General features: G+C 39.7%; 1 protein-coding gene across 2 annotated transcripts in view; it reads right to left on the reverse strand.

The window, feature by feature from the left end:
* The window catches only part of LOC124797902 (transmembrane 9 superfamily member 2), a 141,593-nt gene that overhangs the window by 75,877 nt on the left and 53,281 nt on the right, over window positions 1–12,435 (reverse strand). For both annotated transcript variants that reach the window (XM_047261020.1, XM_047261021.1), the window contains exon 6: window positions 911–1,034. In XM_047261020.1, coding sequence (XP_047116976.1) covers window positions 911–1,034 — 124 coding nt within the window. The remainder of the gene's footprint in view (window positions 1–910; window positions 1,035–12,435) is intronic.

Genomic DNA, 12,435 nt, shown 5'->3' on the forward strand with positions numbered 1-12,435 from the left:
CTGGTGCACTACCATAATAATGTGTGGTGTGTGTGTGTGTGGGGGGGGGGGGGGGGGCGCTCGCGCCATATGACTGTTAAAACACCACCGTTTGACGGTTAGTGATCTATTAGTTATTGGTTTAATTTTACTTTCAATGGAGAAGAAGTTACATTGAACTAATGAAGTGACAAAAGAAAGAATAACATGCACCATCAACACTAAACCCATTAAAGGTTCAGTACTAACTAATTTAGAAAAAGGGTGGGAGAAGAAATAAACTACCCTTGCACTGAACTGATGTGATTTTAGGAAACTGTGAGATATAGGAAAGGAGGGCCAGACTTTGAATCTGTTATTCCTGAATGCAAGTCTCTGTTCTCTGCATGTTGCATTTTTATTTGACATTTTATACTCATTAATGAGTCAATGAAGTATGTCATATTTTAAGACAGTGAAAAACATCACACTGTTTTGCTACTGAATCTGCAAATATGTTTCGAAAGTACTAAAGAAAGCCAATTTACTTCAACAGTTTCAAAATGAAGCTCACAGAGCATTAACATTCAAAAAGAATTATCCGCAAATGGCTATAATCATCAATTACTGCACCATTGTTTGGTTGTTCCATACTGACAAACACAGGAAAATACTGCGGCTGTTGTTAAGTATCTACTGTAACTTGTACTCAGAATTACACACGCAACAAAGTATTAAAGGTGATGCACAAAATTTCTTGAGTACATAAAATACCCACTAGAGCAATTTTCAATGATTCAGTAAAACACGCAATAAAAGTACTGCCCAATCACTTAGTGGTTCATTTCCCATTTGAAACCTAGCAGCAATGAATAATGCCAGCCTGACAGGCAAAGCTGAAAAATATTTGTGACAAGTATGACATGATTATTTAAGACTGAGAACTACTTACAGATAATTCTGCCAGCTTTATCCTGGTAACCAATGTCCCAATCCATTCCTTCAGGACTGTGGTAAGTGATTTGCAAATCAACATGGTTGAAAATATAGTGTGCTTTTCTGTTAGTCTGCATATTCTGAAGGTAAAAGTAAGCTTTGTTTAGACGACCAAACAGAAAAATATGAAAAAAGGCAAATGAAATCTAAGAACAGTGAATGTACAAAAATGCTAATACTTTATGAAGTAGAGCTATTCTATGTACTATATTAGAGAAACATAAATATTACAATCATGCTGAAATTCTTTTTATATCCACACTTGTGAAAGAATTAACACAAATTGCAAATAGAAATAAACCTTCGATTTGAGAACTACTCTACACTTTGTAGGTCACCTACAGCATTGTCCAAAAGTCCTTTCACTCCCAAGATCTTTCATATGGATGTTACATTTCATGTGCCAATGTGATTTCATTATGAGTATTTCGCGTGATTTCTTTTTCAAAACATTTTCCACATTGTAACACATGCTAAGTGGACCTTCCACCATAGATCTGTAATACTGGTGACTAAATTAGTATTTAGTTGATAACCTGGTAAACCAAACTGGGGAACATCCCTCTTAGGTTTCCCCCGTCAGCTCACTGAAAACTTCTGCACAATATGCAGCAGAATTCCTTCACTTTGTCTACTACGTTTGGCATTACATTATCACTAACCTCATTTCTTTCGCCTTTCTTTTATTTACTCTCAAGCTACATTCTGTTCATTCCCGTCGATACACCCTATAATTCTTCCTCTTTTTCACTAAAGACAGCAACATTATCAATGAATGTAATCGCTCATATTCTTTAATACGGAATTTCAATCCCACTTGTAAACCTTTCTTTAATTTCCCACACTACTACTTTGATGTACATGTTGAACAGAAAGGGAAGGATTACATCTTTCTTAATACAAGCATTTACCCCACGGTCTTCTAGTTTTATTATTCCCTCTTGGTTCTTGTACATATTGTGTGTTACTCATTTTCCCTATACATACACCTATTTTTCTGAGAATGACAGTATCTCAATTTGTCTACACCTTGCCTCCATCATCAAGCGCAACACCAGTACCACCCCTCTTGTGCCTTAGTAAACAAAGGCAAAAAATTAAGTTCGAAGCTGAGTTTCATAAAGTCCACCTCTGACTTCAATGCACTTTGAAATTCTCTTGACAATACCACGTGTAGTAATTCTGGGGTCATATTGGGATTCTTTGACGAGGGCAGCCTATTCATAATCAAGTGAACAATTGTGTTCACTTTTCTTTTGTAGACTTTGCCTTACAGCCATCCCCACTGGCAAAAATCCGAAGGGCTGTGGTTTTGGAGCCATGGTGCCCAAGAAAAATGGCCATTTCTACCAATGCTTCTTCAGGGGATCATTAGACTTAGATGATACAACGTAATGAATAAAATGTACAGTGGTCCCACTGTGCAGGAAGAAGACACACGTCCTTGAAGCCAAAGGAATCTCTTCCAATAATTGTGTGTATTCAAGGCATTTTGCAGCCTTTATATAGTTGATAAATGACATTTTATTTGTTTATAAATACAAGGCTTCTTGTTATTTTATATAGTTTATTTTTTTAAATTTTTGTAGAACATCTGCAAAATTTTTTATAAAGGTAAAAGATAAAAACCTCTAAAAATGTAAAATATATGTAAATACTAAACAGTCTAACACCAAATACACAAAATTACACACACATTCCAGCTCCTGTAGCATGTATTATGTTTATTACTTTATGTATCTTCTACAGAGCCACTGACAATGAGATACCAGTCCGCTAAATTAAAAACATACACACACACACAAATGTTTACCTTCCAATAATGCTGGAAGCTCATTTTCATGAAAGTCTAGGTAATGGTGCCCTGAAAGACAGCACAGTAACACAACAGGCCCAGCTGACTATCATAAAGTACCACACAAATACAGAGAAGTGTTCTTAAAAATGTGGACTTTTCTCAGACCACTGATGTGAGTTATGAGTGTTACCAATATTGTCACGAGTGAACATGGCTTCACCAATAAACAGTGTTAATGGGGATTACTCAGTGATTTGCAATCAGCCAATAACATAGTTCCAATAATCTACCTTCATCTCCTTCTGAAAGATGTTGAATCAGCTGTAAATGTTGAGAGATGTGCATATGAAATGTCCCTTATATTCTTGTATACGGAATACCGACATTTGTAGAAATTCTGCATGTGCTTGTTAGAAGACCGCGAATTCTAGTAACTGAATAATGCCTTCTACTTCAGTGACACACTGTACATTTACATCTTCTAATGAGAGAGGGCTGCTGCGCATTGCACAGTTTCACATAGTTATGCGAAAATACAAGTAGACACTCTTGACTCTGTTAACCCTGTGGTTATAGAATCTACCATCATATTCTCTACAAGCAGCAGCAGTGTTTCCAATACAAAACCTGTGCACAAATATCATGTTAGCATTTGCATAAAAGATACACCAGATTTGGCCAATAAATCACAGTTGAAAATTTTGAGTTATATAAACTCGGGCACAACCTCACTATTTGAACTACAAACAAAAATGACAATAGATAAATAAAACCCATTGCAGTTGGAGAACAAACACACTATATTAGAACTTACATCTATAAGCAGTGGTGTCTCTGTTACCAATAAAAACTGGACACATGTTATGGAAAGTTTTATTCTAATTCGACTATATTACCACCTCCTAAAATACTAAGCATTCCTACTGCAATACCTCAAAGTTCACTGTCATATTGAAGCAATGTTTCAACAAGTTTCATACTCAAGAGCCATCCTAGTGAGGAGAATGAGTAGGAAATTTAAAACTTTACTCCACGACAATGTTGTTATTCGACTGACAACCCAATAAAACTGCATCAGCTGGAACATTCATTTACTACATTAGCAGCCCCTTAAAATAATTCACTTCATGCTTGTACACAAAAAATGTGAGCACAACGGTATCTCTGAGTGGGTGAAGGAGTATAGTTGTTTAGTTGTTTCTGAAGCACACACTAATCAGTAAGGGGGAGAGAACAAATTTATGTAAAAAAAAAAAAAAAAAAAAAAAAAAAAAAAAAAAAACCACCATGATGTTGATAATCATGAAGTCCTCTAAGACACGCCACCACACTTGCAACATTATCATTTTTGGAGGCTTCAGGTCTTTAATATACATCATTACACATTTACTTCCAATATTATCCTCTATGTATTGTGTGTATAAATATGTATGTGGTGCTACAGAAGAATGCTGAAGATTAGATGGGTAGATCACATAACTAATGAGGAGGTATTGATTTGAATTGGAGAGAAGAGAAATTTGTGGCACAACTTGACTAGAAGAATGGATCGGTTGGTAGAGCATATTCTGAGGCATCAAGGGATCACCAATTTAGTATTGGAGGGCAGCGTGGAGGGTACAAATCGTAGAGGGAGACCAAGAGATGAATACACTGAACAGATTCAGAAGGATGTAGGTTGCAGTAGGTTCAGGGAGATGAAGAAGCTTGCACAGGATAGAGTAGCATGGAGAGCTGCATCAAACCAGTCTCTGAACTGAAGACCACAACAACAACACGTATTGTTCTAAAAAGTATCAAACTACGGAAATTCCAGTTTGGAATACCAACAATGTGGGAAAAAGAGATTGCAACTTACTGTAAAGATGACACATTAAGTTGCAGACAGGCAGCATTAAAGCACGCTTACACACAAGCTTGCAGTCAAAGCCTTCATAAGAAAAAGAAACGCGCACCATTCATACACACAAGCAAGCACGCCACACACACGACTGCCAACTCCGGCAGATCTGACCAGAACGCAGCTGTCATGTGAAGTGGAAACAGCAATCGGGAGGGAACAGGGAAGGGGAAGAGGAAGGGATATAAGTGTAAGGGTGAGGGAAGAGAGGAGTCCTGTTTGGCAGAGTGTGCAGGGACTAGACTGCCAATAGGCACAGTGTCAAGAGGTAGTTGGGCAGGAAGGTGGGGAAAACAGAGCAAAGAAGAAGAGGAACAGGGAAAGATGAGTGGGTGCATTCACAGTGGGTAGCAAACAAAGAGGGTGGGTGGCGAGAATGATGAGGAGTTGGTAAGATGCGGGGACGGAAACAGTTGGATGGAGGATGTGGGGACACAATAATTGTAGGTCGAGACCTGGATGATTACAGGAGCAGAGAATGCGTTGTAAGAATAACTCCCATCTGCACAGTTCAGAAAAGCTGGTGGTGGAGGGGGAAGATCCAGATGGCTCATGTAGTCAGCTCCTGATGCTGCAGCTGTTGGCAGTCTAGTCCCTGCATACTATACCAGACAGTGACCCTCTCTCCTCCTACCCACACAATGGCATCCCATCCCCTTCGCTGCTTCCTCCAGATTGTTGCTTCCATTCCAAGTGACAGTTGCATTCTGGTCCAGGCTGCCAGAGTTGGCGGTCATGTGTATAAGAGGTGCGGTTTCCTCAGTGTATGAACGGTGAGTGTTCCTCTTTCTTTTTCTGATGAAGGCTATGGCATAAAACTTATGTGTAAGTGTCTTTTAATAGTGCCTGTCTGCAACTAAAGGTGTCATCTTTATGGTAAATTGCAATCTATCTTTTCCGACATTGTCTAAGTTAAGTATTTTAGAGTTGGAGTTGTTACTTGGCTAGAATTCTGATTAATAAGGTGTAACTGACAAATCAAATCTTGTGACTGCCATGCTGACTATGCTATCAAACAGTACGCAGGTGTGACACACAAATCTACCACTTTGCTTTGAAAACTCCATATTTGGCTAACTAGTGTTTCCACACTGATTACCATATCTGGACTTCAGAGCCTTCAGTATCTGTCCAACATTATCTTGCTTGTCAACTGAACTCCCCATATTGCTTTATCATTTCGCTGCTCTGAAACACTGTTGCACACCAAGCCTGAATAGGTCATAAGCCAAGAGAAGACAGCAAATAAAAGTTCCATCACAGTTGAAATTTAGTCCATAACAATTAATCTAGTCAATACACAACTAGGTGAAGCATAAGGTGGTGTTGAAGAAATGATACTACCTAACTCAGTTTTGTAGTTTTCCATTTCACGTCAGTTGGCATCATTGACTCTCAGAGCACCAGCCATTACTGGCAAAATGAAAAATTTTATATTTTTTACAAAGAAAATGAAGCTAAAAGAGCGCCAAGTAACTTAAAAATAAGAAAAATGCGTGTAAATTTCATGTAACTGCAACCAACTGAAAGACCATGCAGTTGCAGTAAACAGCATAAATGCAAAAGCACACACAACTGTAGCACAGTATTATTGCTTATTATGTATCTCTCTGTATTTGAAAGAAGTTCTTCAGTCATAGCTACAGTTCACGAAAATGAACGTGGTTTCACAAAATGATTTTTTTTTATCAAAGAACAAATTGTTGCCAAACATAATGCAGAGTACAAATGTAGAGGTTCTTTCCTGCAAACAACTGACAGCAGTACGACAATTATCTATGTTACACTACAATTATCTACACTACATAACAATGGCCTAACAAAATTACAAAAATTTTAGCTACTTTACTTCAACTCATAAGATGATATTAATTGCAATATAAATCAGAAAGGCGCACTACAGTGATTTATGCCAAAGATTTTAGAATATCAACTTAACTGTTGCTTCTAGTGGGGACATAAAAAGGAAATCTAGTCCTTTCCTGAAGACTGAAAGAAAACAAAAAAAAAAAAATTGAGAATGCTTGGATAGGCATACATTGGATACAAGACGAAGTTGAAAATTACTCTTAAGGGTATATGGAATGAGTTTTTCGATGAAAAAATCGATTTTTGGGTAAATGCATTTTCGAAAAATTTAGACTCTCCCGTTTAATATCATGTATAAAATATTTGGATGACGTGAATAGAACTATTTTAAATAATTTTTTAAAATAATTTCGACACACGATATTCCACACCTTGTATATGAGACGCAAAATATACCTGATATAGACAGCCTTGCCAGAGATATAATTGAGCACAAGAGAGTTAGCTTTTCTGTTGGCTACACTGCTAGACAGTTGACAATAGATTCTGCACCATTTGTATTGTTTCCTTTGTGAGTACATCCATGTCATTGTTGTGAAAGTTGTATGTGGAGAAGTCATTGAGTTTTCTTTCCTTCAACATGCCAAGACCTAGTCTGAAGGTATTTAGAAAGCGTGTACATTGGCACAAGAAAGTAAAGTGTACTAAAAATTCATCTGACTCATCTTCATCTTCATCAGTATCTGATGTCCCAGTAGCGACTAACCTCAACACTGGTAGTGATACATGAGTGATGCTGCTGCCACTACACCGGAAAGCGCTTCAAGAAGAAAACTAGCTGAGGTGTTTCATTGAAAACAAACTTACATGTTGGACTTGTTTGTGAACTAGAGTTGATGTGCAGTTATTGCAAACACAGTGTTACTTTCTTCAATTCCTCACATGTTACTGCAGATACAGGTAAACTATACAATATAAACATTAGACTGGTTTATGGATTACGGTGTATAGGAAATGGCAGGGCTGCAGGTGCCATGTTGTGTGGTGTGATGAACCTCCCTCCTCCACCTTCAAAATTTAACAAACACATAATTGCACAGGAAAACATGAAAGATGCTGTTGAGGAAGCAGTTGTTGAAAATAATAATAGCAGAGACTTGTCCATAGCTTTTGATGGAAGCTGGCAGAAGAGAGGCCACACATCTCTGAATGGTGTAGTAACAGCTACAAGTGTGGACACTGGTAAGATAGTTGATGTGGCAATAATTTCCAAGCATTGCAGATGCAAGGAGAAAATTTAAACTAAACATGAAGAGGAGTGCATGGCAAATTACTATGGGTCAAGTGGTGGTATGGAAGTTGCTGGTGTAAGAAGTATTTATCAACGCTCAGTAAAATGGTACAACGTTAGATACATAAATTATCTTGGAGATGGTGACTCAAAGGCTTTCAAAGAAATTGAGGAACTGAGACCCTATGGTAACGATGTGAAAATTTCCAAACTGGAGTGTGATGGCCATGTTCAGAAAAGGATGGGATCAAGACTTCGACAGCTAAAGGCTAGCATGAAAGGCAAGAAATTGAGCGATGGAAAAACTTTAGATGGGAAAAATAGACTGACAGATGCTACAATAGATCATATTCAGAAGTGCTATGGTCTAGCAATAAGACAGAATACAGCAGATGCAGAATTAATGAGAAGAGCAGTCTGGGCTCTGTTTTTTCATATAGCTTCAAACAATGAGAATCCCCAACATGGGCTATGTCCAAAAGGAGACGATAGTTGGTGCAAGTACAACAGAGGCAAGGTAACTAAGAAACAATACAATCACCCTCACCACCTGCCATAATGGATGAAATAAAACCAATATTCCGAGACCTCGCAGATATTAGTCTACTAAAGAAATGTCTTCATGGCCGGACTCAAAATCCAAATGAATATGTGAACCATGTGATATGGAATAGACTACCTAAAACTGTGTTTGTGGGTATAAACACACTTCACTTTGGCATTTATGATGCTGTTTCATCATTCAATCAGGGCAATATAACAAAGTGCAAAGTTCTGCAGAAGTTGGGGCTCTGTGTAGGACTACAAACTGCCGCAGCTATGCTTTGTTTGGACAAGGAACGGCTCAGGTCTTCAGATAATGCCATAAAAGTATATTCAAAGATGGCTAGACAGCATAGCAGAGCCATCAAGAGGAAGCTGTTGGACGATTCTGATGATACAAGCTATGGAGCAGGCTTGTACTGAAGTAAAAACTTTGAAGCTAATTTCCCGTAACTTTAGTTTTTTGTGTATAAGGTACATTTTCTCAGGGCCTATTTATAGTAGAAAGATGAAATTTTCTGTAGTTGTTCCTTAAGACCTTCTAATATATCTGAATTAAAAGATATGTGGAATTATTTTGTATTAATGGATGTAAATTTTAAAATACTTGTTAAAATGTATAACTTTTTTTAACATTTACAAAAAATAAAATATCTGAAAAACTATACATTATTTTTTCAAAATTAATAATTCAGCATAAAAGCAGAACATATCTCTGCGTTCCGTGAAAAAAATCAAGAGTATCGTCCAAATAACAAATGATAAAATGTTCCTAACTTTTAGCTCAATTTAACATTGTAAGCATAGGGCATTCCGTATACCCTTAATACTTCACGAGTGCATTGAAAACTAGATCCAGCACGCTCTTGAGAGTTTTGTCAGAAATTCATTCAAGAAAGTATTTTCATGAGTTTTTTCTGGTACAGGCAGACAGTACTCAACACTTTCTGGAAAATGTGTTACGGGATCAATACCTCTTAGTTGTCACTGTGGTTATCCTACTCAGCAAACATTTTGTGTTACATAATTTTACTTTCTGTCAAACGTACTACATTTTAACAATATATGACTAGATGAACATTCAGACTGTAACTCAAGTGTGCCCACTTGTTGGATTATGTTTGTTTTGTTTTAGGGAGCAAAAACAAGTAGGGCCATACGTGCCCACATCAGAGCTGTACAACATGAAGACAAAGAGAGGAATTAAGAACGACTACATGTTAATCTCCATTGACAGAAGAGAAGACAGATAAAAACAGGGATGTGGAGAAAGGTCTATAAAATACACCATAGAGAAACAGAAGTCATGAACTAAAAATTAAATGGCCTTCACCACACTGCTACGATGGATAAAAAGTAAAATGCAGTCAACAGCCCACGCACCGTTTACTAAAACGTAAATGGTTAAAAAAACGGCATTCCATCAGGAAATGGCAGGCAGTCAAAGGTTGAGTGAAATGAGTACAACATGTTGGGGGAGCACCACTTAACAAATGGCAATGGCTAAAAAGACAGTGCCCAATACACAGTATAACTAAAATGATCTCCTCATGGTGAGATGGCTGACAGTTCGTCGAAGCCACTGGGAGAGGCTTAATAACCTGGAGTTTGTTCCCATGAAGGGAGAACGAGCGGTGGTGCCAAGGTAACACCACCTCCTGACAGGTATCATCAGAGGGAATGTAACAACTAGTGGGTTGAGGTTTGAGAACTGCAGCCTTGACAGCAGGGTCAGTGCCCTCGTTTTCCATCAGACTGGCATGACCAGAAACTCACATGAACATCACAGTGGCTCCATCAAGAGTGAGCAAGTGACAGCTTTCCTGGAATTGTTGAACTAAGGGATGGATGGTGTACAGCACGCAGAGGCTTTGTAGGGCACAGAGTGTCGGAGCAGATGACACAATTGAAAAACCTGTGTCGCCAGATGTACTGCATGGCCTGATACAGGGCAACGAGCTCTGCTGTAAACACTGAGCAGTGTTCCAGAAGCCAATACTGAAAAATGTTGGTGCCAATGACTAAGGCACACCTGACACCACAGTCAGTCTGAGAGCCACCATTGTACACAAAGGTTCCATCGTGAAGTTCTGTCCGAAGGTCATGAAACTAAGATGATAGAGGAGGCTGGAGTAGTGTCCTTAGGAAGTGAATGAAGGCCAAGGTGTACAAGGACCGCCGCATGAAACCAAGGTGGTGAAGGGTTAACACCCACCAAGAAAGTTGCAGGTAGTGTGAAGTTAAGCTGCCAAAGCAAGAGCCAAAAGCAAACTGAGAAGAGGGATGTGCTCCATATTGGCTATCATAGGAGCCATCGAAAAAGGAGGCATAGGATAGGTGGCCATGATGGCAGACAAACGGAATGCCTATCTGCTGAGGGGAAAGTCACGGCGACAGGACGTCGGTAGTTTGACAGCTTCTGCATACAGGCTCTCAACTGGGCTAGAGTAAAAGACACCAGTGGCCACACAGATGCCATGATGGAGGTTAGTACTGAGATGGCATAACAGGGAAGGACATGCAGATGCGTGAACGAAACACCCATAGTCTAGTTTCAAGCAGATAAGGGACCGGTACAAATGGAGGAGTGGTTCGATCTGCTCCCCAGGAAGTACCATTGAGGGCACGTAGGACATTTACGGACTGCCTATAGCAGGCTGACAGGTAAGACATGTGGCAGGACTAAGAAACTTTCCTATCAAGCATGAACCTCAGGAATTTCGTAGTTTCAACAAATGAAAGAGCAATGGGCCCAAGACGTAAAGACAGTGGAAGAAACCAATTGCACTGCCAAAAATTCATACAAGTGGTTTTGTCAGTGGAAAAATGAAAGCCAGTGTCAATGCTCCTTGAGAAAACACGATCAATACATTGCTGAAGATGCCTCTCAATGAGTCAGGTCCATAGAGAACTGCAATAGATGGCAAAATCGTCAAGAAAAAGAGAGCTAGAGATGCCTGGTGGGAGACAGGTCATTTCAGGGTTAATGGCGATAGCAAAGAGGACGATGCTCAGGACGGAACTCTGAAGTACACCTTTTTCCTGGATAAAGGTGTCCAACTAAGCAGAACCCAAACATACCTTGAAAACTTGGTCTTTTAAAAATTCCTGAAGGAAACGAGGCAGACGGCCACAGAAGCCCCATGTGTATTGTGTATGGAGAATACCATTCCTCCAGCACATGCTGTAGGCGTTCTCCAAATCGAAAAACATGGCCAGTGTCTGGGATTTCCGCAGAAAACCATTCATGAAATGGGTGGACAACGTTACAAAATGGTCAACTGCAGAACAGCGCACTCGAAATCCACATTGTGCAGTGGTTAGTAAATTGCGAGACTCAAGCCACCATACCAGCTGGGCATGAATCACCTTGCAAACAAAGCTGGTGAGAGAAATGGGGCAGTAGCTGGAAGGAAGGTGTTTGCCTTTACCAGGGTTAGGTATAGGTACGACAGTGGCTTCACACCAGCGTCTGGGAAACGTGCCCTCTGCCCTGATGCAGTTGTACGCATGAAGCAAAAAGTGCCTGCCCACAAGAGAAAGGTGCTTCAACATCTGAATGTGAAAATCGTGTGGCCCTAAGGCGGAGGATCGGGATGAAGTGCGATCATGATCTATCTCCCTCATAGTAAAGGCAGGATTGTAACACTCACGATTCTGAGAAGAGAAGGATATCGCCCGAGCCGCCTCCGCTCGTTTCCAATGGAGGAAGGCAGTGTGATAATGGGAGGAACTCGAAATCTCTGCAAAATGGTGACCCAAGGTGTTTGAGATAGCAATAGGGTCCACAATGACATCATCTGCTACTGTCAGGCCGGGAATTGGGGAATGGATCTTGGTCCCACAATCCATCCTAGGATGACGGTTAAAAATACAGACAGCACATCTCTGAGTGCGAATTGCATCACGGTACGCCTCAGTCCACCAAGGGACCAGGACAGGGCATGGTACAGAGGAAGTGTGAGGAATGGAAGGTTCCGCAGCAGTAAGGATAATATCCTCTCTACTTCGACCATCATCAGTTATTTTGCTCCCCAAATAGCAAAACTCCTTTACTACTAGCAAACGGATAGCACTTGGGAAATGGTCGCTCGAGTATGTGTCAGACAACGGACTACTCAAGACGATGGGCAAGCTGCG

This window comes from Schistocerca piceifrons, chromosome 5 (genome assembly GCF_021461385.2).
Source record: "Schistocerca piceifrons isolate TAMUIC-IGC-003096 chromosome 5, iqSchPice1.1, whole genome shotgun sequence".
Classification (NCBI taxonomy): domain Eukaryota; kingdom Metazoa; phylum Arthropoda; class Insecta; order Orthoptera; family Acrididae; genus Schistocerca; species Schistocerca piceifrons.